Source organism: Scaptodrosophila lebanonensis, unplaced genomic scaffold (assembly GCF_003285725.1).
Source record: "Scaptodrosophila lebanonensis strain 11010-0011.00,11010-0021.00 unplaced genomic scaffold, SlebRS2 tig00001412-arrow-pilon, whole genome shotgun sequence".
Lineage (NCBI taxonomy): Eukaryota > Metazoa > Arthropoda > Insecta > Diptera > Drosophilidae > Scaptodrosophila > Scaptodrosophila lebanonensis.
In genome coordinates this window covers 3,497,634-3,524,446 of record NW_022060739.1, presented here as the reverse complement: position 1 = coordinate 3,524,446, position 26,813 = coordinate 3,497,634, and the positions used below count along the sequence as shown (strand labels likewise).

The window sequence follows — 26,813 nt, the reverse complement described above, 5'->3', positions numbered from 1 at the left end:
TTGGTTGTTGTTTTCGTATATATATATAATTTTTTATTCATTCTCAGTTTAAATCAATAATCAACATCATTCATATAATTTTGTTAAATATGCAAGTATTTATGTATATATAGTTGGTTGTTGTTGTTGCTGCTGTTGGTGTGTTAGATTTCTTGTCTGATTCATCTTTAAAATGTTCATACATATGTCTATATTGTTTAGAATACATATGTACTTGTGACTCGTTTATTAATTTACAGCAATTATCTGGAAAAGGAAAGTACATAGTTTCTTCTTGTTGGGTTTTAAATTTATTGAACAATACTTGTAATTTTTTTCTCTATAAGTTGTTTGCTTTTGAAACACGCATTTGTTTGTTGCTGTTCTTTTTCATTTCTTTGCGATATTTCATAAATTTAGTTGAATTATTTTACATAAATATTTAGATTGCATTTGTGTGTGTATTTTTGGTGAACATAACTACAACGGTGTAGGTGAGGCCATTGTATGTGTGTGCGTGTGTGTGTGTGTGTGGGTGAATATACTATGTAGGTATTTGTTTCTGGGGTAGTTCTACACATACACACATACAGCCCGAACTATTAGCATTATTATTTGTATTATACTTTAAATATAAGTATCATTTGCTTTCAAATATTTATACAGGACAAAAACATCTAATTTAGTAGTTAATTTCTTTTACTTGCATAATGGAAAAAATCAAATAATTATTATTGTTGCTGTTGAGTTGCTGCAGCTGCTGTTCCTTTTCAACAAATTTAGCTTATCTTTTTTCGTTTTTCGTTTTTTTGTTTTCATTTTTCAATAGCATTTTTGTTGATCCTTTTGTTAAAAAAGTTCAATTTAGTTACGATCGTGCAGCCTGGCACAACATTTTATATTTATATATATACGTGTATGTGTATTGTTTAGATGTCATACATACATATATATATTTACTTGAATATATAATATAAATAGTAATAACTATTATTGTTCTTAATATTTCTTTTTTTTTTTCAACATTTTGCCATAATCGTTTAGTTAGTATGTATATGTTCGTTATGACTAAGATGTTTTGTAAATCAATGCAAAAGGACTGACTGACTAACTGATATAGAGGAGTAGTCGTTAGAAGAAATTGGCAGAGGAAGCATTTAGAGAAACCTTTAGAGCTTTAGAGAAAGCAAACTAATGAGAAAGACAACTGTTAGTTAGCTGGAATGAAAAAAGGGAGAGAAAGTTGAAAGCCAATCAAATAAATGCAACTTGAGATGAAAAAAAAAGATAAAATAAGTAGTTTGGCGTGCCACTGCTTAAAATGTTCGTTAATTTTTTAATTTTAAACTGATGATATATTTCATTGAAATCACGATTTAAAGTTTAACTTTTGTTATTTGCTTTTGGATTTGTTGTTATACTTATCGCTTCATCTCTTCCTCTTCGCTTTTTTAATTTTGTTTGTTTTCTGCATTATCTGCCGGTTTGCCAAAAACTCAGCACTGTGTATACATAACATTAGTCTATGTAGGGGTTATACATAATATTTATACATATATATAAATATATTATATATATATATATTATATATTTACTTTTTGTGTGTGTTTTATTTTTCTCAATATGTATGTCATATGCAGTTGCTTTTTGCGTTTGGTTTTGGTTTTCAATACTTGTATACATATATAAATACTTGTTAAAGTTAATTTATTCATATACTTACACAGTTACAGTTAAATACATAATGCTCAATAAGTAAACAAATTAAATAATTTACATAACAGTTTATGTTGCATTTATGTTCAGTTTATATAAGTTTTATTTTATTAAATTATTTCTAATATTTTCATTGAATTCTCTAATAAACTTTGAACAGCTTGTGAGAAAATGAAAGACGAAAAAAAAAACAACTTGGACTAATTTGTTTTTATAATCTCTGACATGCTCTAATTAAATAATCGAATGAAACTTAACATTTTAAAATGATGATCGATTTGAATTCATCTTAAAAACGTTCCTTTGAGTATATGAATTTTGTAATATTATATTATTTAACATACTCAAAATTTTGTTAGCGATTTCAATTGATTAACTTGTCAAATTTCAAGACAACAACAAAGTTCCAGTGTTGGAAACAAGGGCTTGTATGAGTTTCATGGGACTTCTTAACACACTAATTTAGGCGATGCATCAAGTTAGGAAGAGAAGCGGAACATTGCTTTAAAGAAATCCAAAACTTAATCATTAAGTTACGTTTTTACTGCTGCTTTGATTGATTTGTCGTAGAAGAAGTTGTTGTTGTTGTTTTTGTTGGAAAAATTCGTTACCAGGTTGTACGACTTGCAATAACTACGATATTATTAACTGTGTGGGGCTAATTTTATTTGATTGTTGGTGTGTTGTTGTTTGTTTCGGGATCAGCTGATGATGCATAAATGTGATAAATATGTTGACGGTTCGCTTGAGAGTTCTTTGGTTGTTTCCATTAACGTAGATTTGATAGATGTGCTGTAAGTCTAAAAAAGATCTGCATTTACTACAAATAAGATCTATTATTGATTTGGACAACAACCTGCGATTTTCAGCCGTGTAGCGCTTTACTTCATATTCTTCAGTATCTCATCAGTTTCCTCAGGATCCTTGAGAGTGTGCCATTGTGCAATGGGTCGACGAGGTGAGGCCAACATATCGGACCAATGGCGGAGCTCAGTGCCAGTGCCCATGCAGCCAAGTATACAGCGTCCAATGGGTTCAGAGGTACCAATACGATCGTAATCCACAACGGTAACAACAAGACAGATTTTCTAGACGTTGTACGATGGGAGTTTTCATTGCCAAAGAATAAAACAGTTATGGATTAGTATAAAAGCTTAACTTTCTTTCACAATTACAGTCTTGGGGTGGGGGGCTTGCGACTTGAACGTAGAGTTGAAGAATATTTTTGTAGTGTTTTTGTTTCTTAGATTATTTCTTCATTTACGTGTTCTGTGGGGGGAGTTGTTAGTATCAGGCAGACATACTATAACTACAAAGCAAGTTACAAATATATATAATATTTGACAACTACTGGAGCTAGTGTTGAGTGCTAATTAGCATTTACAGGAAGATCCTTTTTGCAAGAACTTCGTGCGTTTTTACAGCTGTGGGGATAGTAGTTTGTGGAAGTGAAATGAAAGAATTCGCTGACTGCTGTTTTCATTCTGGTGGTAAAGAAAGGAGAAATATACAATCCAAATAAATAAATATTAACGATATAAAGTTATTTGCTACACATCGTCAATTCTCTATTGAGCGCTGAAACATTTAATTTGGAGCTAATAGATCATCAGGGACAATGACGCTGAATAGGAGCTTCAAAGCAGTCAGCTTTTGTATGGCAGCATGTCGTGAACAATCAGAAGCTTTTAGTGTATTTTTCAACACTTTTTGCTTAATGCTCTTATTAGTGTTTTATGAGGCGTTAGATATTTCCAACACGGTATGAATAAATTCTAGCTCGGCAAATTCTTTTTCTTTCTATGACACTGTACAATTAAAAGTTTGGAAATATGGAGTAAATGCTGTATTCTGAGGACTCTGAATGCTTTTATTTGGTTTATTTAGGGTCGTCGGCGAACATAGGGCACATAGGGTTACTATACAGAAGGGCTTGTTTCTTGTTTCCTTGGAACATTTCGAAGTTTCAGTACGCAGACAATTAGAGAAAAGTGGCATATATTTCAAGCATTACAAAAGCTCCATTAATTATAGCACTAATATGACACAAAGGTAAGAGTATGAGAATGTTGGTGTGTTCAGGTTGGCACAAAGCAAGCATAACATGCAAATGTCTTGAACTTTAAGCTAAGAATGGGTAGCACTGCTAAAAAAAATAAACTAAAATTCTAAGCTCGGAAATAAAAAGATTGAAGCGTGGCGGCGTATGAGCCTATTATTATAAATTTAATTTGATAAAAAGCTGATGATTGGCTCTGTATTCGCGTTGTTATGTGGCTGAGTGATGAGTAAGTGTATGGAGAGCTCATACGGTTGTACACATATAGTAGTATAGGTAAAGATTTCTTTTTCTTCACCTTTGGCTAATGAACAAATTACTTTTTATTTGATATATATTTATAAGTATATTGAGACTGTAGCAAAAAGAAAAATGTTCATTAAATACGTGTAAACGAAAATGTATAATATTCAATCCCATTTGTCGTTACTCTTTCAGTTTTGTTGAATTTGATTTTTTGGGGGTACGCAGCTGTTGCCTACTTTTAGGGAACAATCTAGCTTTTTGGTTAGAAGAGACACACGTATAAACCGATTTGGAATCTTTATATGTAAGTACATAGTTGTAGGTATGTATGTATAGTATGTTGTATGTATGCTGATTAGAGTTTGCGATACACTATACTTCTCTTTGTGGCTGTAGTTGTAGTTGTGTATTTTTGTACTGTAGTTGTTGTTGGTGTTGGTGCATTTTGGTTTTTCGATATCAAATCAGAAGACAGTGTCAAAATAATGTACCCAGTGGTGGTGCATTATTGACGCCGCTGAGAGTTTGCGATAGTTTGTATTATGGAAAGAGTAGTTAGGTAGTTGTAGTTGTAGTAGGTATAGTGGCCCTCTAAATTGTTGCTAACAACTTTAGAGAAGGAGAGAGAGAGAGAGAGCTCTGAGTTTTGAGTGTGGAGTGCGCGAATACGTATTTCTGGGCTGTTGCTGCTGCTCTAAACACGCGGTGAGTTTTTAAACAGAAGAACAAACGAGCAACACTACTGTGCCTCCCTTTTGTAGTTTCTATTGCAGTGTATGCAGTGTTGTATTTGTGCGTGTTGTTGCGTGTCAGCTGAGCCAGCGTTGCATTGGCGCGTCTGTCGATTGCACTGCGTCTGAGTCTGTTTATTTACTTTTTGGCTTTTTGGCTTTTCGGCTATTTGGCTTTATGGCTTTTTGCGTGTAGTGTGGCAACTACAATAAAGACAAAATTGCGCGAGGATCGCAACGAATTTGTTTTTTTTTTATTTGGCTTTTTTTTTTGCATGCGGTAAAGCGCTTTTGGGACACCTATATTAATTTTATATAATAATCAACATAAAGTAATTTGAAATCAAATGAATTTAGCTAAGCACATTGAGGTCTTTACGAAATCAAAACATATATATTGAGTTTCACAAATTTCAACTACACAAAGTAAGGCAAATTAAAAAAAGTTGCCAACGACTTGTTTTTTTTTTTAAATATATACAGCCAGCCAGTGGGCGTGGCAGTCGTTGTGCAAAGTATTGTCAAACCAAATAATAAAGCATAGAATTGTTAAGTTTAATTTACAACATCGAACATTGAATACGTTTTGTTTTGGGTATTTTTGTACACATAGTAAGTATGTAGTAGAGGTAGTAGATTAAGTTGTTGGATTTTAGTTTTTGGTTTTTGGGTATTACGAAAAATGTTGGCACTAATGTGTTTGAGTTGTTTGTTTGATAGAGTTCTGTTGCTTATTTTCGGAATACGAGTATTCAATATTTGCATATAGTTATTATATAAACAACAACAACAATTGCACGAAAAGGGCTAGAGTATGTGTTGGTTTTTAGTTTTGGGGGGGCAGGTTTGTTACTCAAACTGTTAGAACATTATGTTTGGCTTTTGGTAGTAAGTAGTAGATAGTTCAGAAGGGGACAGCTTTTAGTAACAGTAGTAGTAGTAGTAGTAGTAGTAGTAGTAGTAGTAGTAGTAAGTAGTAGTAGTAGTTTGTATAGTAGTAGTTTGTATAGTAGTAGTTGTAGTAGTAGAGTAGTAGTAGTAGTAGTGGTTTTATAGGATAGTATAATACATTCTCGCATACTTGTATTTGTTCAAATGGTACTTCAAATGAGAACGACTCATTATAGTAAGGGTTGAGGGTGCATTTTTTGATACTTGTCTTCTTCTTTTTCAAACGTTTGCCATTTTGCATGATTGCAATTTTCACATATGGATCTATAAAATAGAAAAAATTGAAAGAAAGAAAAAAGAACATTTTTATAATAACAAAGTAAAACTTGAAAGTTGATGAGCAGATTTTTGTTTAGCTTTGGTATTTTGTTTATTAACAATTGATTTACGTTTTTCGTTGCATTTTTTTTTTTAACACACATAAAAAAATATGAGACACAAAAACTTGATATATTTAAATACATATACTGGTTATCAATTTAAGATTTACCATTATTACGAAAAAAAACAACGGTTATATATTTGAGCAAAGGAAAGTTTTCCATCTTTCGATGAAGCTTTCATTTGTTCAATTTTCAAAATTCGTAAAATTTGATTGAACACAGAAACTTCACAACTCAAGGCATACAAAAAGTATATAATGAACTCAAAAATCGGTCAACAGTTTAACCTCATTATAATAATTTTGTATCGAATATTATTAGAACATGGAAATATTGAAGAGGCTTTTTGTTTGTAAAAGCCTAGAAGAACTTTGAATATTCAGGTATTGTTTTTTGTTTTGGATATATTTGGCGGCAACGTTTTTGGGCTCTCGAGAAGCCGCATTCATTAGTCGGCCAAAAATGATATCAAGTGAGTAGTTGAGAAAAAATCAGTACGTACATGCATAGGTGAAGCTAAAAGCAAGCGATTTTCATGGTCAGCTAATTTAGCAAGAGCCCGGAATTGTTATTATTGTTATTGTTATTATTGTTGTTAAATGTTGTTGTAGTTGTTGCAGACAGGCATGAGTAAAATAGTGCGCGAATTTGTAAATATGGAAACGTTGCCGAACCAAAATATATCCATGTAGTACATAAATGAATTCTTTACACGAGTAGCGTACGCAATTCAAGTTAAAAATGCAAGTTGAAAATTTGCACTATTATATTAGTTGGAAAAAACGATTCGAATAAAATAATTGAAGAAAAATTGTTCGGTGTTAAGTATTAGCAAACGTTTTGTTGTTAGCGCTTTTGCAAACGTTGCCTTTGCGTTTGCATTTACATATGTATGTAGTTACTAGCTTGAAGAAAAGATACGACAAAATGATATTCGACTAACACAAAAATATACACATACATATACAGAAAAGAAAGATTGTAAAAAACAAAAGAACGCGCACACATTTAAAGATAAAACACACATATAAACGAAAACGTTGCCAAAATTTGGCAATGCTTGTGGCCTTTGTATGCAAAATGAAAATATTGTTTGCCGATGAGCCACTTGAGCATTGAGTTCGTTTTGGCAACGCATTGGTAGCACGTTATATTACCAGACAATCCACCGACGTCCATTTTCTTCAGATTCTTGGCCTCCAAGATAACAACGGTTAGTTTTCCAGCGGTCGGCACGTAACGCAGAGAGAAGCAAATGTCACCAAGCTTTTCCTGTTCATAGTAAAGAGTTGGGATAAATAGGATTTGTGGTTTGGATTAGCAACATGTTGTAAGATATTGGGGGGATTTCGTTTAACAAACAAGAAGTCACATAAAATCTAAAGTTACATTTAATTAAATTTAGTTTTTATATTCACAGGGGCGGGCTAACAGCAGAAGTGCGGCGCAGTTATTTCAAACAAATAGTATAGGGGACAGTAAAGTTCGTTTTCTCAACTGAACAATTGAGTGTTTTTGTGAGGCAAACCTTAGCTTGGCAGCTCGGACAGAGATTTTCTATAGGTTGGCAGCATCGAATCCAATCAGAAAATTAGTTTAACACAAAATTGCGTTATTAGATTAATAACTTTAAAAGCTAAGAAAACGAAAATGTAAACTGGTTGTGGAATTTCAGAAATGTGTACTCATTTAGAGAAATAAAATATGGAAACAGTATTTACTAAATTGAAGAGAAACTTCATATTTTATTGCCAAGTTGGGAAAACGATTCTGTCTTAGTTATTTCGGACATTTCATTAAATGTACTAGAGTGTTAGTTATTCAGAATTATTTGAATACAGGTACTGACACTGGGGACTGAACACAAAAAGTGAATCAAGTAAGCCTTTTTATGTTCTCTAGGATACACATACACCAGCTTTGAGGGAAACATTGAGGGGACATTTTCTTTATATTTATATTTTAATATATTTTCTAATATCCCATTTTCCAAGCGTATTTAAATGAAAACGGAAAATAATTATAAATATCCACAATTCAATAGTAAGACATTATACACCACAATCAGAATACCGAAAAATACATAAATACTGCACGGGCAAATTATAGTCTGTATACATTACGTGAGAAATTGATACATATAGTATTAGGTATATAGATATATGTATGTAATTTCATATACTCGTTATACATATGTATGTATAAGTAGGTAAACAGTGGGTACATATAGTTTAGTTTAGTTACATAGTTGAGTATTGACACAAAAAATAAACATTAAACACATTTACTGCACGTCTTAGAGCTTCGATTTGTTCAGTGTAAATAGGAATAGAAATCAAAACTTATAACTGCGAACAGAGAACTGAAAAAAGAAACCCAAGCAACTTAAACATATTTATTGAATTTGTTTGCGTGTTGTTATTGTTATTGTATTGTATTCGTTGTTGTTGTTATTGTTGTAGTTTCTGTGGCTTAACTGGAATACTGAGACGTGTTCTTATTATTTTGTTGTAGTTACGAGTAGGCACGACACAAACTTACAGTTTAGGCCATGTATAGTATAGTTTCAATGGGATATTGCTTATAAGGTTGGGTTGGTTGGCTCTTCAACGAATAGTCAAGTACTTAAGATTTATTATAGTAATTGCTTTTATAGATTAACTTTTTCTATGACACCCAGCTCAAAACCAACTGCACAAAATGCAAAAAGATAAAAAAGATTTCAGTTATTGTTTTGTTTGCTGCACAACCTAATTATTCAAAAACAAATACATATGTATGGAACAAAATATAGTATGAGGAGAGAGTTGAGAGGATCCAGAGACAGTTGGAGTCAGTTAGTGAGCGCTGCTAGAATGATCGATCGATATTATATACAATAAGCTGAAACTAACTAGATTTCTCTGAGGCCTGGGCTGTCGAAAAATGAAAACAAATATATATATATATATATGCAGGTATATGTGGGTTTAATAAGACTACAGCTGCCAGCGGCGCTCTAGTATTGAAACCAATTGACAAGCGCTAAATACTTAATGTCTAGGCATATCAACAAACATAAACAAGTTAAATATAGAGAGCATTACAGAGCATATTTTACAGTTCAGTTTCAAAATGAAATCTCTAGACTATTTGGTAAGTATTGTATTGTACATAAACCCTTGGTTGGTTGGAACCACTTGCAGCTCTTTGGTGTATATAGTCGGTATATAGAGTGGGTGGAGCTTCTTCCTTTTTTGGTTGTTGCTTCATTCCTGATCGTTGCACCAATCCAATGCCAATTGCTTTATACACTACTCAAGTCAGCAATTTGTACTAACTAACCGGGGCTTTTAGTTATGAAAGTCAAGACGAAAAAAATTGTTTAAACTATTTTTGCTAGTATTAAACGTGTTTTGAATATTAAATAAAGTTGAGAGCGAGCGAGCGAGCGATATAGAGCGAGCGTTAGATAGTTATAGTAGTTAGAGATTCAGAGAGATAGATAGAAAGAGCGTTTAAGTAGTCACTTACCGAAACTTTGATTTGTTTTTTGAATTTGATTTTTAATTGAAATTGACAATTGTATGGTCTTTGCTTATTTTGCTTTTTTTTTTTGTTTAACCTCATTTAATGTTCTGGGGGTGATTGTTTTATGCTAACCAAAGTATAAATCATAATTAACTTTAAAAACTCAAAACGAAAATAATAGTGTTGAGCATTTGTTTTGGTTTTTTGACTGTTATCGAAGCTCTGCTTAAACATTACAGCACACAAACAAGTTATATGCAAAATCATAATTTAAACACATAGATATATATCGTATGTATATCGTATATATGTATAAAGTTTTGGGCGAGACAGCGACAAAGTGAACACAAAAAACAGCAACAAGGAAAATGCAATTATCCAAATTTAAGATACCAATTCCTGGCTCTTTTACAATACGATTAGTATGTATGCATATTTATGCATATTTTGCTGTAATTTTGTTTTGGCGAAACAATGGAATGGAACGGAATTGAATACAAACAAAACTAAAAGGCAAGGGCAAAGGCAAAGGCAAACACAACACAACACAAACATAACTGTAACACATTTATGACGACAACAACATAAACAATAACGGTAATTATGAATTGTCTCACATATGGTGCGAGAGCTCAGACTTATCGGGTACTTACATGTGACAGATCGGTTACGCAATGGTTCCAGAGACGACGATAAATGCATTACGATATGAGTCAAATTTTCAAGTAGAGTACAGTTTGTTTATTGATCCAATTGTGGATTAATTTGTTATTATCAAATTGGTGAATTTCGAGACGATTTTGTATAGTTTTTGATTGGATTTGATTTATCATAGCGATACGTAAAAGGTAATTAAAGAGAAAAATAAAGAGCATATTAAACATTTTTGATTTTCATTTGAATTTAGATAAGTTGGCAAATTTCAAAAAGAAAATGTTTACATGTAACGAATTTTTTGTTATTTTTCCGTGTACAAGTTGCTGGTCTTGTGTGGTACGTGTCTGAATGTAAGTGTGTGAGTATTTCTAATACATAGTGTTGCATATACATAAGCATATACATATGTATTTATATGTATGTATGTACTTTAAAATATTGCATGTCTTAGAAAAGTCGAAAGAGTATAAGATTTGTTAGCAAAAACATGCAGTAGGATTGGGTTAATCATATTTGCAATGTAGTATGTGAGTTGCTAAACTAAAAATATCGGAATCGAAATAAATATAATAGTTCATAATTTTGTTGAGTAAATTCTTTGAATAAAGTTGGCAATTTCATTTTCATTTCCACATCCATTTCCATCACAAAATGCATTGAATTTCATTTACAGTTACTGTTATTAAGTATATTCATATTCATATTTTTATATTTAGTTTTTCTTTCATACACAAGCTTAATGTAAAGCTTCTTCTTGTTTTCATTGTTAGAGCATGTTATACATTCGTGTGCTTGTGTATGGCTGTGTATGTGTGTGGGTGTGTGTTTGTTGAGTTGTGTAGGCCTGTTTGTTGGTATTTGTTGCTTTGCTTATGTGTGGGAGTAGCTTTTGTGTTAGTTTGTTTTTTTATTTTATTAACATTCCTTACATCACTTGACCAATATTTTGAATGCCCCGTACCCAAGCTAAGCTATTGCAGAGATATTAAATGGAACTAATAGCGCAGGAATTTCCAAACAAAGGTAAACCACAAATTTCAACTTTAAAGAGAATTAGTTTCTAAAATGTTGATACTATAGAACGTAGCAGAAAACAGACAATTTGCGAAGAACTATTGGGCATAGAAGCCCTGAAATAGAAAATATGTTTCTCAAATCAGACCTAGACATAAAGCTACAGTTACTTCTGTATCGATTCCAATTGGCTCACAAAAGGATACAAAAATGTAGACAATTTTTTTAATTGTAATTTGATATTTTTTGTATTCATATATTTGGCAAAATTCACGCCATTCTTTTAAAATACTTCGACGTTCTTATAGGGGTTTTTTTTTCATAGGAAAATTCATTTTTCTGAAAATATTCCTAACGTTACGATACAAAACCTATGCTCCAAACGTTTCAAAACACCAATAGAAAACACTGCTTCCGGCAGTTGTTTGGCGAGGTGAAATAAGTTCCCGATTAATAATTCCCTTTGAATCGTAGTAACATGTGATTTCTTTTCTTGGTTGGCTCATCTGGATCCTTCCATTCAGCACTTTGATGCTTAGTTTCAAGATCGTATTGAAAACTGCACGTGTCATTTCCAGTTACAATAATTTTCAAAAAGTTTTGGCTATTTTTAGACACCCTAATAATGTCGGTTTTGAATGCTGAATTTAAACATTTTGGAGCCATTTTTGTACCGGCCTTTATCATACCGATCTTCATCAAATGTTGACGGGATGTTGAATAATAATGAAGTTAACTAACACTGTAATTGGTGATTCCATCAAGAATGGAAATTTTGAAAACGTTCTGCTTTTTGGCTATATTTGCAATTTTAATTTTTCATTTATTGGGCACAGAGCATTTCATAGTCGTGCATATCCGACAACAGTTCTCCTACTTATTCAAAATATCGTGAGTCTGGTGTTTGTGTTTATTAGTTTGTGTATGTGTACTTGGTCTAGCTGTTATACAAAATTTTGGGTGCACAAATGTAACTACTTTATACAAATTATGCAAAACAATTCTTATTCAAATTGATTTTCGAGCTCAATTCGTTCAATTGAAGTGCAAACAAAATTAGTATTTTGCGGCTTTGTGTGAGTAGCGGTTAGTGTGTTTTGTATCTGTGCAGTGTTGGGTTCAAAGAAGGTGTTGGAAGGTTTTGTTATATATTGGAAATCGGTTTGTATCAGCATGGCTTGGAAGTTGCAGGGAAATCAAAGGCCCTCGGTTTTGAACACAAAATGAGAATAGATCGAGTGTCGGGTATCAGGGAAAATGATAATTTTGTAGAGCTGCAGACAGGGTTGCATATATATATTTAGTATGTTTTATTTGCAATACAATATAACACATTTGAAAACACTTCACATAGCCATGCTGATCAGTGTTTTGCAGCACATTATCTTTTATATATGCATTGTATGCCACAAATTCTCTCAACAAAATAATATTGCAGTGTGATTATTTGCATTTGCGATGCTAAACAATTGTTGATCTTCATTCTTTGCAAATAAGAAGGTTCATACATACAAGTAATGTTTGTATAAATATTGAATAAATATATTCTGGATGTTTGATAAATACAAAAATTCAACTACAATATTAATGATGCGAGAAAAGATGCAGACATAACAAGTAGTAGTACAGGAACAATCGCTCAAGAACAACGCGCACAGAGTTTTGATTTTGGTTGATTAACGTGGGTTACTTATCATGTAGGTAGTATATATAGTATATAAGTAGATAGGCAGGTATAGGTATATATAGTATATGTGGGTTGGTGTATTGCTTGATGCCATAAACAAGTTCAATAGATATTCATAGTAGTATGTATAGGATATATTTTAGATAGAAATGTATGGTAGTTATGTGTACAAGAGCGACAGTTCAAATAGAGAGCGAGATATATATAGAGACAGAGAGACAGAACAAGTTATATAGGAAAAAAGAACAAATTATATATGCAAAAGTGTAAAGAGTTTTCGTTTTTATTTTTCAATATTTTCTTTTTAAAGTTTGAGTTTTTTTTTCATTGTATTTACCTTCTACAAGAGTTCAAGAAAAGAGTATTTTTTGTTTTGGTTTGTTTTTGTGTTCGAAAAGAATTCGAAACAAGTTTATAAAAGGGGGGAATTGGAGAAAGAGAAATTTAAGAGTTTAATTTTTTGTTTTTGTTTTGGTAAAACGTAGGTTGTAAACAAATATAGATAAGTAGTAAATACTTTAGTTTGGGGCGAAGACATATGTAGAGGGGGATTGGAAAATGAAACTCGTGCGTAATATTTCATTAATACTATGTGCGCGGATTAATGCTATATTGGCTCGAGTTGGTTTTCAAAATGTTGTCTTTGTTGCTGTTGCTGTTGTTGTTGGTTTTGGTTGTGGTTTTGGTTTTGGTTATGGTTATGGTTTCGGGACGAGCAGGGGATACAGAGCGTAAGAAAAGTTTATTTAGAGAATTGATATTTAATTTGTTTTGATTGATTTGCATTTTGAACTGGGTGTGTAAAAGTTGAATAAAAGTTAGGCACTTTGCTGTCTGTTAACGCAGATGGCTGTTGTTGTTGATCTTGTTCTTGTTGTTGTAGGTATGCTGTTGTTATTGTTATTGTAATTGGTATTGTATTTGTCTCTGTAGCTGTTGCTGTTACTGTTTCTTGTTGTTGTAGTAATTATAGCTTTTGCTTTACAATGCTGCATTTTAAACAACTTGGGCAAGGGGGGCTTTACTCTTCATTATTGTTATTTATACTTAGTATTATATTCTAACGATATTTAAATATATTTATAAACAAAAAGGTATCATTGCAGTAGTTGGTTGTTTGTATGTTTGTTTGTTTGTTCGTTTGTGCTTTGTAATGTAATTACAAAAACACACAAAAACACACACAATTTTTGAATTACAGTGTAGGTTACATAAGTCAACAAATTCACACTTCTTGTATTTGGTTGTATAGTATTAGGTTTGTACTTGGATTGTTTTATTTTGGTAAGTTGTGATACATTGTTTGTTGTTTTTGAACTCATAAGCCAAGAGAACGGAAAAACTGAACTGATAAGCAACAAATGGTGGGCATAAAACACTTAGAGGCACATTTATTTTATTTGTAATTTTTTTTTTTTTTATACATATAGAGATATATATATATATATATATATGTATGTGGAGAGCCGCTCTCGACAGAGCGATGGACTCCTTATTAAATACATAGTATATAAATATAAAAAATAGAATAGATACGAGTATCAAATAAGGAGCAATTGCAACCTCTACATACCTGTCCACCTTCACCCTCAACGCTGACCAGATCACGCCATTCCTCAATCGTTTGCGCCAAATCGATGGTACAGAGCGGCACCTTGACTTCTCCAATCTGGTCGTGTTTGGAGAAGCGATCGAAATCGAAGATTGCGAATACGAGCGTCTTGTTCATGGCATCGGCATAGGGTAAACTCTATGTGGCAAAATGTATTAGTTGTGTGTCCGCGTAAATATCAAATATCGTTTATAGCTGCTCACCTTGAATGTAAACGTTTCATTAAAGACCGGACTCAACGTTTTGCGATGCACTTTCGTCTCGAATTTTTTCTTTTTGTCGGGCAATAGATAGACCTTGACATAGGGATCCGAAGTTCCGCCCATATCGAGCGCGGGCAGCTCCTCAGCTTGTATGACAGTGACGGCCAAACTGTTCGAGTTGAAGTCGTATTCGAGCTGCAAGTAAATAAGGTGACAAACAAGAAGAGGAGTGCAGGGGAGCCGAGACAAAAACAGAGAGATTTGTGTTAGTAAACGTTTTATAAAGAGTTGTTCATTTCCTCAAAATGTTATGGCTTGTGGTCTGCATTTGTTTTGCGTTCTAATTTGACAAATAATATAGCAATTTGTGTCCAATGTTTCATGTAAATGCTGTGAGCGAACTGTATTCGTTAAAAAATGGCGTATTTCACATTTGAAATCAATTTCTATAAGTTTATTTTGAAAATATTTGAAAATTCTTTTCTTCAGCTACTCTTATGCTTTTTCAAAACTTGAAATCAGCTTAAACCCTGAATTGAAATATTCTATAAATATTGATTTTTGATTCAGATTAAATCTCTTATTCTCCTTCCAATAAGTTCACCTATTTTAAAAATACTAGTTTCTAATTCTAATTGACATGTCAAATAATACATTTTTAGGACTGTTCCAAAGAGGCTTTGAAAACGCTTCATATTCTACAAATTATTTAGCTTTGACGATTAAATTCTGCTAAATTTTAATAACATTGAAATTCTCTGTATTTAGTTCGTTCATTTATTCAAAAGAAAAATGTTTGTTTTGTGAAATTCCGCTGTTCTTTTCGAAACAATTGTTAAATAGTATGTACTTATGATGATATACGAGTATATTGATTGTAAAGAGTACAGCAAAGTCTTAATAGTTGGCACATTTTACACTGCGATATGTTTCCTTTATAAAAAAAAAAACCAAAGTTAAACGGGCAGTGCGCACATTTAGTATTTATGTAGTTAGTTAGTATATTGAATTAGTTAAGTTGGGTAAGAGAGTGTTTGGCCTCTGAGATGGGCGGCAGCAACCACAGCGTTTCTGGGGAAGCGGTTCTATTTGGTTATAGCTAGACCAACTCACCTTAAAGTTGAGTCTCCCCAATTTCTGCTCGCTCTGCTTGTCTTCCTCATCGCCTTCTTCGGCATTTTCGGTGAGTTCCTCCATATCAGGCTGAACCTAATGCATACCAGAACCCAATAACTACTAAGATTTGATGGCGTTTCAGATACTTACTTTCTCTTTGTACGCTGATCCTAATAACTGTACCGATTTCATATCGACACCCTTCTTACCCTTTCCATCTTTGGTTCTTCGCTTCTTCAGGAATCTGCGCACACAGAAGAATATGATACCAAAGACGACGAGGAATACGAGTATTATAATGGCCACCACGCCCCATGTGGGCAGGCCGGTTCGTTCGGCTATAGCTTCGGTGACCACCTCACCGGCATGTTCGATCTTTTTGATCACGGGCACGGAGGTGGTGGCGGCTTCTAAATGAATCATTATCTGTTTTATTGTTCAAATATACATATGTGGTGTGGTCTTACCCTCAGCCTCTGTTGTGGTTGGTCTTGGCGTTGTTGATTCCACTTGTGAGATTCTTTGACTTTCTGCGGCTGCAGCTGCGGCGGCTGCTTCTTCCTGCTGGTCCAGTTCACGGAACTTGTGATGCTGGTGCTGTGTCGTTTCTTCAACCTTTTGATTTGCTGTCTCCAGCTCCGCCGTTGTCTCAGCTGCTGGCGCTGGCGCTGGCTCTTCCGCTTTCGTATTTGGCGGCATTTTGTTGTTGCTGTGTCCCCGCTGCCGTTCTGAAGAAATGAGAATAAAAATATTATTACAAATCGAAATTAGCGATACACTATTAATTGTATCTTCTTCACACATCACAATAGGTTTAAATTTTTCATAGAGCTTGCATAAAGGTTTTAGTATTTAAGAATGGCCTGTCAAAAAAGGGGTTTTCTTACTCTTGTGGTACTAACATGTGGACCACACATTCATTGCTATGGCGCACTATTTCACCTTACAATGGAACTGAGTTAGCATTGTTTAAGTTTTTTCATTGAACATATACATAAATTATTATTTAAAAGCATCGTGCATTATTTAATTAAAATTTTATTTTTTGGCACCCCCTATGGTAAAGTTATGCGTATGCCCTTGGCGGTACAAATTGACACATTCAGAATATTCCTGTTTACTTAGAAATCCTGATCCTGCCTTAAGTTAACATTCAAGTTTCCTCTTCATCTGCTAAATAAAATCAAAATCATGTCTATTTGATCGGCTAAATAAAGTAAAAGTTCAGGAAATTGTTGTTCAATGTCCAATGCCTGAATGAATAATATTTGTCGCCAAGCTTGACTCTGGCACGCATTTGAATAAAGTAGAGAAATCCTACAAAATTTGTTAGCAAATTGCTTGGCGCCATATCCTTGAAACACTTGAAATGCGCCTTCGGCTACGACTACAAATGAGGGAGAGCGCTACCAAGTAAAAGTACTTATGAATGACTTAACAAGGGCACACGCAGCCTGCCCACGCAGTACGCATTACACACACAGTCGCACCCACACACACACACACAAGCACACGCGAACTGAGAAATCGCCGCACACCCACAGGCCAGGTCCTTAGCAGGCACCCTAAGCATTTACTCGGATTTTTGCCCAACAAAGACACGCTTTTTTTCTTCTCGTTTTTGTTGTGCTCTGTGCTCATCGTATTTAAAATTGAATTCATTAACATTGTAGAAGGAGACAAGTCCCTCGTTATTGTTGTGGTTGTTGCTTTTGTTGCCACGCTAGACGTTTCCTGCGCATATCTAATTTTTGCAATTCTTCCGCTCAACATATTTCTTTGCTTTTCTCCCTTGGTCTTGTTTTGCATTTTCATTGGATTTACTAAATTTTGAAAGACATTAATTAGCATGTGCTTATCATGTCCCGCAGCTATTTTTGCCTAATTATGAATAACCTTCGACCTTTAAGATTATTTGCTAGATTTCCTAAAATTGCGCACAATTCTGTTATGAAAATTGTGGGAAGGGATTTGTGTGTTTATTTTTAGATTCGACCTTTTCCAATTTGTTTTCTTTTAATTTTTATTTGGCTCTGCTGTGACACTGCCAAATCAGACAGTGATCCATATACGACAATGAGGCTGTCCTTGTTTGCGAAAGAAGAGAAACTGAAACTAACTCGAATGTTTCAAAAATGTATTCAAGCTAAATCTTTAGCCAGGTGTACTGATTGTGAAGAGAAGATTGTGTTGACAACTGTTCGATTTATTTATAACACATATAGTAGTTGCGTAGGTGTATCTGATCAATTGCTGGCAATTTACAAACAAAGCGACAGCTGCCAGCTGGTGTCCATGGAGATAACGCAGGAAAGAAGAATCGATATCTAATCAATAGGAAATGAGTCCTGACAGCCCACACAACGGTGAGCTTAATGTTATTGTGCTTCTTTCAATTCTATTTCAACACCGCATGTATCGGAGTACAATGGGACGCCAACATAAATAGCTTTTTATGAATGTTTAATATGTATTCCTTATATGCCATCAATTTTCAATATCTTTCTATTTCAATTATTTCAAACAAATTTACTTTGTGGCTGTTTAGAAGCCACCTCATCGAACAATCGTAATTAAAACATTATTAATAAATGAAAGCGAGCTTTTATCACATATTAATACATAATATTTACACTAGCTATAAATAATTAAGCAAACAAACCAATTTGATTGCATTATTAATTAATTAAAACGTTATTAATAAATGCAGGCTAGTTTTTATCATATATTAATGCTAAATATTTACAGTAGCTATAAATTATTGAGCAAACAAATCGATCTCATTGCATTGTAAATCTGCTGCCCAAGTGGCGTATGCGCAATTTTTGCCTCACAACGCTGCTGCGGGAGCTAAGTTGCTATTACTGCTGCTGCTGCTGCTGTTGTTCGCATCAGGGATTGACGTCAAAGGCCATCAGACATACACCCACGCAAATATGTACATATGTATATACCCGTATGTATGTATATTTATGTATGCAGTGTGCTCAGGATATGTGCTGCTGGAATAAAAGTTACCCTCGGGCTTCTCTACTAAATATGCGGAGAGACTCAAATGGTGCACAAAATTTAAATATAAATGCCTTGTTTACTTAACGCTCGAAGCTTCAAGATGTCGCGCGAGAAGGACAATTTCTACACACAAACACGCAAACACATAATTTGCATGTAGATGTGCGCGTTTATTTATAGTAAGTGTTGACTCAAAATTTGCTCTGCCATTGTTTATTTGGTACACAACTCTAGCTCTGGTCTATGTCCACGTAGCATAAAACAATTCACAGGTCATAGCCATGAGCAGGCATTGTCTTAAGTCGGCTTTGAGCCACGCCTTAAAGCCGCTGGCAATTGAAATTGAAGTGTTTGTCCATTGGCGCCAGCGAGGCGTAGAAGCAGGGCGACTCAAGGAAGCAGGTCGGCGCCTCTGAGCCACCAGTGCACAAAATTTCCGCAGCGTAAATCAATAAAATTTAAATGCAAAGCCAACTTGAGCTTAAGTGTCCACGAAGCTGCGGCCAGTGCGGCATGACTTCATAGCTACCCAGAAAAAAGCCATCATCTCTTTTCTCGACAAATTCGGTGCTTAAGTCTGAACAAATGATGGTTGGAAAAGGCTGGCAGAGGTCCATGGATGGACAAACTGATAATCTGATTGGTTCGAAAACTGAATGGTTTACCAGACAAGGATCTGGTATAATATATTTTAGTTGTATTGAGATATAAAACAAGATCTTTAAATTGATAATTTTACCATACATTTAAAGTGAATAATTATATTCTATATAATTAATATGTGTATCGCCACTCTTGCAACCATTTTTGTGCTATAGTTTGCATTCTTCTTCTCTAACTCTTATTAGATAAAATTTAATATTTGCAGAATTTATGTCTTATTACAATTATATAGCTATTTTGCAAAAAGATACTTTATTCATATAATAACCTATGTTTGAACGAAAGCTTATTGCTATTGTTTAGAGAGAGGTCAGTAGGGTGAAATATTCAGAGAATGAAGTTAACCAACCAACCTAAATCGAATCTACTGTAGATTATAAGCCCCTCTATTTTCCTGTGAAGGCTGTGGCACAAAAGGGAGGAAGGGCAAGGTACAAGGTGGCAATTTGATTGCTGCCGGTGTGCCTCGAGGCGATGCTAAGTGCAATTTGCAGTTGCTAGGATATCGCAGCTGAACGTCTTTTGATTAGGGAAATGGCAACAGGCAGTAAGTGGATTTGTTTGATGAATTGAGCTTATTATTCAGGAGCAAGCTGTGTGTACGCAGCATGTCCTGTCACAGACAAGTTTTCGCAATCGGCAAACTAGCTGTTGCTTCCTAACAAATTGCTCGCATTCAGACTCGTATAAAATATTTATGCTGCCATAAAAAAGATATGGGACTTCTCTCTGTACTAGTATAGACATAAAATTGAATCCCACGCAGGTGTGTGATTTTTTATTTATTGAAGCGAATAAAGTGAATAATACATCAAGCAAGCAATAACAACAATAAGGATGAAGGATCGGACTCATGTAATACAAAAAAATATAGTGAGAGCAAGTTTTATTTGTGGAACAGCTACTGAGCAGAGAAGGTGCTGTGAGAAAAGTATAAGAATGAATTCTGAAGGCTAGTCGAATTATATTCCAAGCAAATAAAAAATTATTTTTTTAATATTGGAAATGTGGAATCAATAAATTGATAAAAAAAAAATAATAATGTTTTCTTTATAACTGAAAAGTCGTGACATATTACAGGAGAAGTGTTGATATTTATTGAAAAGCGCGACAATTAAAGCCTCTTGTTTGTTTTGTTAAAAAGCCATTTATATAACAGAAAGCGGCAATGTACAATAACATAATGGCTTATGAGCTTGGTCTACATTCCAAGTTTGATGTCATAGGTTTTTATAGCGGGAAAATAGACAGAAACTTTTAAAGTTTGATAACTTTTCTATACTTTTACACTCTATTGTTTGTTTGAATAATCTTTGTTTGGAAGATAATGTTAGGGGAGTATTGTTGTCGACAAATTATTCTGCTTTCAGCATTTTGCCTAACGCTTTATCCAAGGAGAATAAAAGAGTAGTTTAGTATGAATGTGTACAAAGTATATATAAATTCTTGATCATTATACAGTTATGTGTGTCTGTTTTTTTAACAGAACATGAACACCATTCATGATTGTAGAAGTATATGCTTGCAATGCAATTAACACTCCCACAATCGCATCACATGTCCAACTTATGGTGCTCACTGTTATTTCAAGTGGGCAGTGCAACCACAGCTACAACCGCCAACGCCACCGCAGCAGAAGCTACCAACGTCATAATTTCCACATACATACACTAACTATATAGCATCCATGTGGGAATGTGTGTCTATTTTCGCACATACGTGTGCAAGCAAAAGCTTGTTGGCCACCTATTTCTGTTGGCATACTCGTATAAAAAACGAGCGCAAACCATTTTTGTTTCCTTTCTTTCATACACACACACACACACTATACAATGTACGTGTGATGGTATTAGTCGGCACAGAGGTGTTCGTATGTGTGTGTTAGTTTTATAGAATTTTTGGTGCCCATTTGTCTGGGCGACAAGAAACCAACGCAGCTTTTAGTGGCCACAAATAAAAGTGGCAGCGCGGCATGCGGGACATTTGTAAGGCATTTGTTTTTATAACCGGAACAGCTGTTGGTGTTGTTATTGTTGGAGGCACCAATTATGAGCGCAGTTTGTTCAAACGCTTGTCAAATTTTATGCCAACTGTAGTTGCCTTTAGTTAGGAAGTTTGTTAACAAAAATCACTAATGCAGCCATAAAAAGTGATAAAATTTTACTTAAAATAACTAGAAACTATAAACTAAAGAGGGACTTATTAAGGCATCGCTTCTAACAAAACAAACATACAAGTAGACTGTCAAATTGTAGGTAACATATACATTCAAGTAAGTATGGTGAAAATGATATCAAAAATTTACAATCAGAACTTGACATGTATCCAAAATTTAATCTATTTAACATTTCTGCAGTTTCAATTTGTTTTTATAATTGCTTTTAAATAATTAAATGGAATTATTGAAAAAACATGTACTATAATTCATATTTCTGAGAATATAAATGATGCTTGCTGTATATAAGATATCTTTACAACGTATTTGTGATAAGATTTACATTTATTGTTGTAATTAAATGGAAGAAGCTATTTAATTACTTATAAATAATTAAATGGAATTATTGAAAAAACATGCTGATAATATATCTAAGAATTTAAATGAAGCTGTATATAATATATCTTTACAGCGTGTTTGAGATAAGATTTACATTTATTCCAGTTGTGATCATTTTAGGTTTAGGAACAGATGTTCATTTTGTGCAAGGAGCGATTAATGAGGGCTTGCTACACTCGCAGTATTCGTATTAGACTAACAATTCTATTTAGTATTCTTGAATTTAATTATCTAATTTGCCTAACCATGTATCAATTAGTTGAACATTACTTTCGGCCACATGATTCTGCCCCAACCACACAGAAATAACTTAGATTAGTCCTTAGCGGGCAGCAAATGAAAAAAGTTTTTTGCAATCGGAAAAAATTTGTTACCGTCAAAGTTGTATCATTGCAATAAAGTTTCTGCTGTGGGGAAATACTGTTGGAATAAATCAATGTTCGTGTATATAGTATTCCCTAGATATTGACCTCAATTAGGAGCTCGCCGGCCGATTTGAATAGGGTTGCTCCAAAAATAGCAACAATTGGTTGTTGCTAGATTAGTGGAATTTTATTCCACGATAAGATAATTTCTTTGTACACGAGGCAATCGCAGATAATGAATGGGAAGGGAATAAAATGAGAAAGATAAAAAGTGTAGCATACATTACGGCGCTCTAGTGAGTGACAGCAGCCAAAAAGTGGCCAAAAAGCAAAAAACTGTAGCAACGTCGGAAACTGACAATCAAGCTGTCAAAACAAATTAGTCTGGCCATGAAGTGCACCGATGGGGTGTGTAAGGAGGCGGGTTTTATTGGGCCAGACATTGATAGCATGTTTGTTGGCTTGCTACCGTGCAGGTGTACCAAACAACAACAACAACAACAACTACACTATGTAACACGACAAGCGGCAACACAAATTGAAATAGAAAATTGTGTGTGGCACAATTGTGAGTGTGGTTGCAGAACCCACGCACGTAACAGGAAGAGGACACTTCACACACGCCAAATTCAAGCGATGTTACTTTCATCCCTCCACCCTCCCAAAAATCCGACAAATCTAAGCTCGATTCTCAATTCTGCCTGAGCATGAAACGGTTAAACTTTCATGTATGCTCAGTCGACCGCGCTCTCAGCAACTCTCCATGCCAACTCATACACACATACGAGTAGAACATAGACAGACATGTGTGTTTGGCTCTCACAGTTGTGCGCACATAACCCAGAGAAGGCAACAAAATAATAGCGAAACGATTATGGCAAAATGTCCGAAAGCGAAACGTATAAAAGGCAAGACTAGTTAAGACTAGAAGCCACGAGTCTGTGCTGAGATAGTAAAGAAAGGCGACAAATATGTTGGAGAAGGCACGAGGGAAGAGGGGGGGAAAAAAACTAATTTTCCACATCATTATGCTTTTCGCTTTCGTTGCGAATGACGGAAATATTGTGTGTGCTTACTATTGATTAAAAAATAAAACATATCGCATAACACGCATTTGTGCAATCAGCGAAAGATGAGCGCCAGACCAGCCACTCATACATTATAAGCCACACTCATCTCACGTATATAATAGCTTGCGCTACATAATGGCCAAGGAAAAAATGACAGGGCGTCGAGAGCCATTTAGATGGGCTGGTAGGGAAAAAAAGTGCGTCTGCGTCTGTGTGTATGTGTATGTGTGCGTGTGCCGCCTGTCGTGTCACTCAAGCTCCTCATATATTTACATATATGCTATATATATATTCTTTTGTGCCATTTACTTAGTTGCCTATCGCTTGAATATTAGCAATTATGTGCGGTTTTTATACGTCTTTCTCCCACTTTCTCTCCGCGTTGGTTTCTGCTTTGACCTTTGTTGTTGATTTGCCTTTAATGCTTTCGCATTTATAATTTGTGCTAATAGCATTGATAAAGCGGCCACTAGCTTATGCATAACAGCTGCTAGCTTAGTGCTTGCCAGTATTTGATGCCACTTTGACCATCCTGTGGGCCAATGCTAAGCTAATTAAGAGTGGAGCATGCCTAATTGAGTTTGAGCTGGCATTAAGTCAAACAATACCACAAAGTACACAATATAATTCAGTGTAAGAGGATGCTAGACAAGTTAAATATTCCCGCCAGCAGTTAGTCGCAGATAATTCCGTTGGCTGCCGAATGAAAGCGAAGTGCGCACCAATTAGAAGAATAAAAGTGCAATTCAAAGAAAAATCCGCTTGAGTAGTTGTGAAAATAATTATTTACACATACGAGTATTAGCTGTCTGTAGACAATTCTTATATACTATAAATCCGTTTGGTTTTGTTTTCAATTAGCCATTTTTAATGAAAAACGTAAACTATATTTTGAGTATGAAAAATACAAAAATTCCTGAGCCTTTTCAAAATGGTAGGTAATAGGGCTTGTAAAAAATGTTCAGCTAAGAAAATTAGGCTTGCATTCCTTTAACTGAACAAAATGTCAGCAATGAAGGGTATTTTTACTTAAGTCAAGTACCTATTGTAAGGTATTAAGGTTGTCCATAACAGCTGTTTTATATAATTTCAGGTGTGTTGGCATCTTATTAACATATTAAAAAAAAACTGTGTAATAGTCAAGCCTGTTAAAAACGTTGGTTTTGCTTTCCCATGATTAATTTAATTTGAACTAGAAGTTAGAAAGCTTTTTACGAAGGTAGTCTACCATAGATGAACTAGCGGTTTTGTATTTAATCGAGAATGATATAACAATATTTGTGGGCATCTTGATTGCCAGCTATAAAAGTATATGAAATTCTTTTAGAGGTAGACTAGATAGATAGTCATGGCCAAGAGTTTCAAATTTTAAGGTGTGAGAAACTATTTAGAATATTAGTTACATATGATTATTTATTGACAACACAATAACACTTGTACAAAGCGTTGCTGGCTTCAGATGATTGGCATCTTGTTGTTCCAACCGCAATCAGTTGAGTTCAACTTAATTACAAAGGGTTTTAAAATTTTCATAAGAAACTAATGTTTAATGAAACTTATATTTCCCAAATTTAAATAAATAAATAGCTAACAAGAGCTCCCTCAACGCAATTTATAATGGAACCAATTAAAAAACTTATGTTTAATGAACGGCTAGGAGCGATTACAAAGGATTCTTAAATGTTATATGATTTCGCGCCTACGAGCAGGCAACCCTTTTTGAAAAGGAAAAACTTACCTACTGTTTAAATAATGTTGCCGTTTCTGTGAACCGCAGCCAAAGTAATTGAATAACTGTGCTTGTATTTTTTGTTATTATATGTATTAAGTTTGGCTAAGTTAGTAGCTGCGTGTGTGGGACGTCTGGCGGGCGGGCTACGCTGGGTGGCTTACTGGCTGTGATGATGCACAGATGATGATTGGGAACTTAGAACGCGGCTGGTTTTGTGGCAAGTGACGCCGCTGCTGCTGCTGCTGCTGGCTGCACGCGCTGGTCTCACATGTATTTGGAACACTTCTAAATACATGTACGCAAGGAATCAATATAAACGGCACGGATAACGCGTAAGGACACAAGGATGATTGGTTCGTTGTTTGTTGTTTAGCGCGTGAAATTTAATTTTTTTTTTGGATTATTATTTTTTTGTGTATGCCAGATGCGAGGCAATGAAATGGTGACGAGAGCGCGTGCGAACAGAGTGGGAGAGAGAGAGAGAAGAGAGCGTATACGTAATATTTAATACAATGGTATGCGTAAATATTGATAGAGCGAATTTAGCAGAGTAGCGTATGTGTGACTGTATAGGTATGTCTGCGTGTGTGTGTGTGTGTCTGTAGGCTATTGTGAGTAGGTATGTGTGTGTGTGTGTGCGACTGTATGGGTTGCTGTGTCCGTGGTTTTGAGGGAGGGATAAAATTCGCTTTTTGTGTGGCACGAAGACGTTGTTGAAAGCAAACTGAGGATAGAGATTTTCTTCGAGCAATTTTCTTTTGTATGTTTTTGTGCTTTTCTCTTGACTGCTTGCCACAGAAACTTACATACACATACACGACCACTCACACTACACTAATACACTTGCACTGCAGACATTGCCTTTAAACTTTTTGTTTTTGTAAAAATGTTTGCCATTACTTTGATTAATTTCTTTGTCGGTATCATGGACAAAACTTTTGAACTTCTTGTCTTGTGCTGGCCTCTATTTGTATGAATGAAATGCGCCCCAACGCTGTGGCATGCCGCGAAATTTTATGTGGAAAAATCAATATTAAGCCATGGGCCGCGCACGTTTCACTTTCAATAGATTTTTAGAACGGAACTTGACTTGCATTTAAAAAGTGGTTTTCATTGCGTTTTCATTTCACACGCTCGCCACACGCAATTTTTCTTTTACATTGCTCAAATGATTTTGCGTAGGCAATGCCAAATTCTGATACACAAAAAATTTTCTCCTTTTGGCCAGCGCGTGCACACACACACACATATACACACACAGACACACACAGGAACACACATACACATGCAGAACTTTTTGGGGCTTTTGCTGGCGTTTTGTTTGTCACTTGGTGGCTGTTTTATGTAACAATTTAACAACTTAGCCACGCAATAAATGATTTATCAGCAACATTTTCTGCACAAGGATAACCATTTAATAATTTTTCAGATTTTTTTTGGCTGCTCTGGCACTGCCAACCACTGAGGATATAATTTTTTCCTTCTGTAGATTTTCTCATTCACCTTCAGCGCAGCGCTTGGTACATGCAGTCAACTTCCACGGTCGATGTTCA

The 26,813-nt window shown here is 34.6% G+C and overlaps 1 protein-coding gene across 4 annotated transcripts; it reads right to left on the bottom strand.

Moving 5' to 3' along the window:
- Positions 1 to 10: 10 nt before the first annotated feature.
- Positions 11 to 26,813, bottom strand: LOC115630991 (synaptotagmin 1). 4 transcript variants are annotated; one of them, XM_030527577.1, is made up of 11 exons: positions 26,764 to 26,813; positions 25,267 to 25,545; positions 16,332 to 16,592; positions 16,015 to 16,274; positions 15,862 to 15,957; positions 14,749 to 14,943; positions 14,507 to 14,683; positions 7,223 to 7,337; positions 5,813 to 5,946; positions 2,552 to 2,783; positions 11 to 2,495 (listed from the first exon to the last, which is right to left on the bottom strand). In XM_030527577.1, the coding sequence occupies exons 3-10, from the start codon at positions 16,561 to 16,563 to the stop codon at positions 2,577 to 2,579; spliced, it is 1,416 nt and encodes a 471-aa protein (XP_030383437.1). In that variant the 5' UTR covers positions 16,564 to 16,592; positions 25,267 to 25,545; positions 26,764 to 26,813; the 3' UTR covers positions 11 to 2,495; positions 2,552 to 2,576. The 4 variants fall into 4 exon arrangements, with proteins under 4 accessions (XP_030383437.1, XP_030383440.1, XP_030383438.1 ...); XM_030527580.1 differs by having other exon boundaries at positions 7,223 to 7,331; XM_030527578.1 differs by having other exon boundaries at positions 15,862 to 15,951.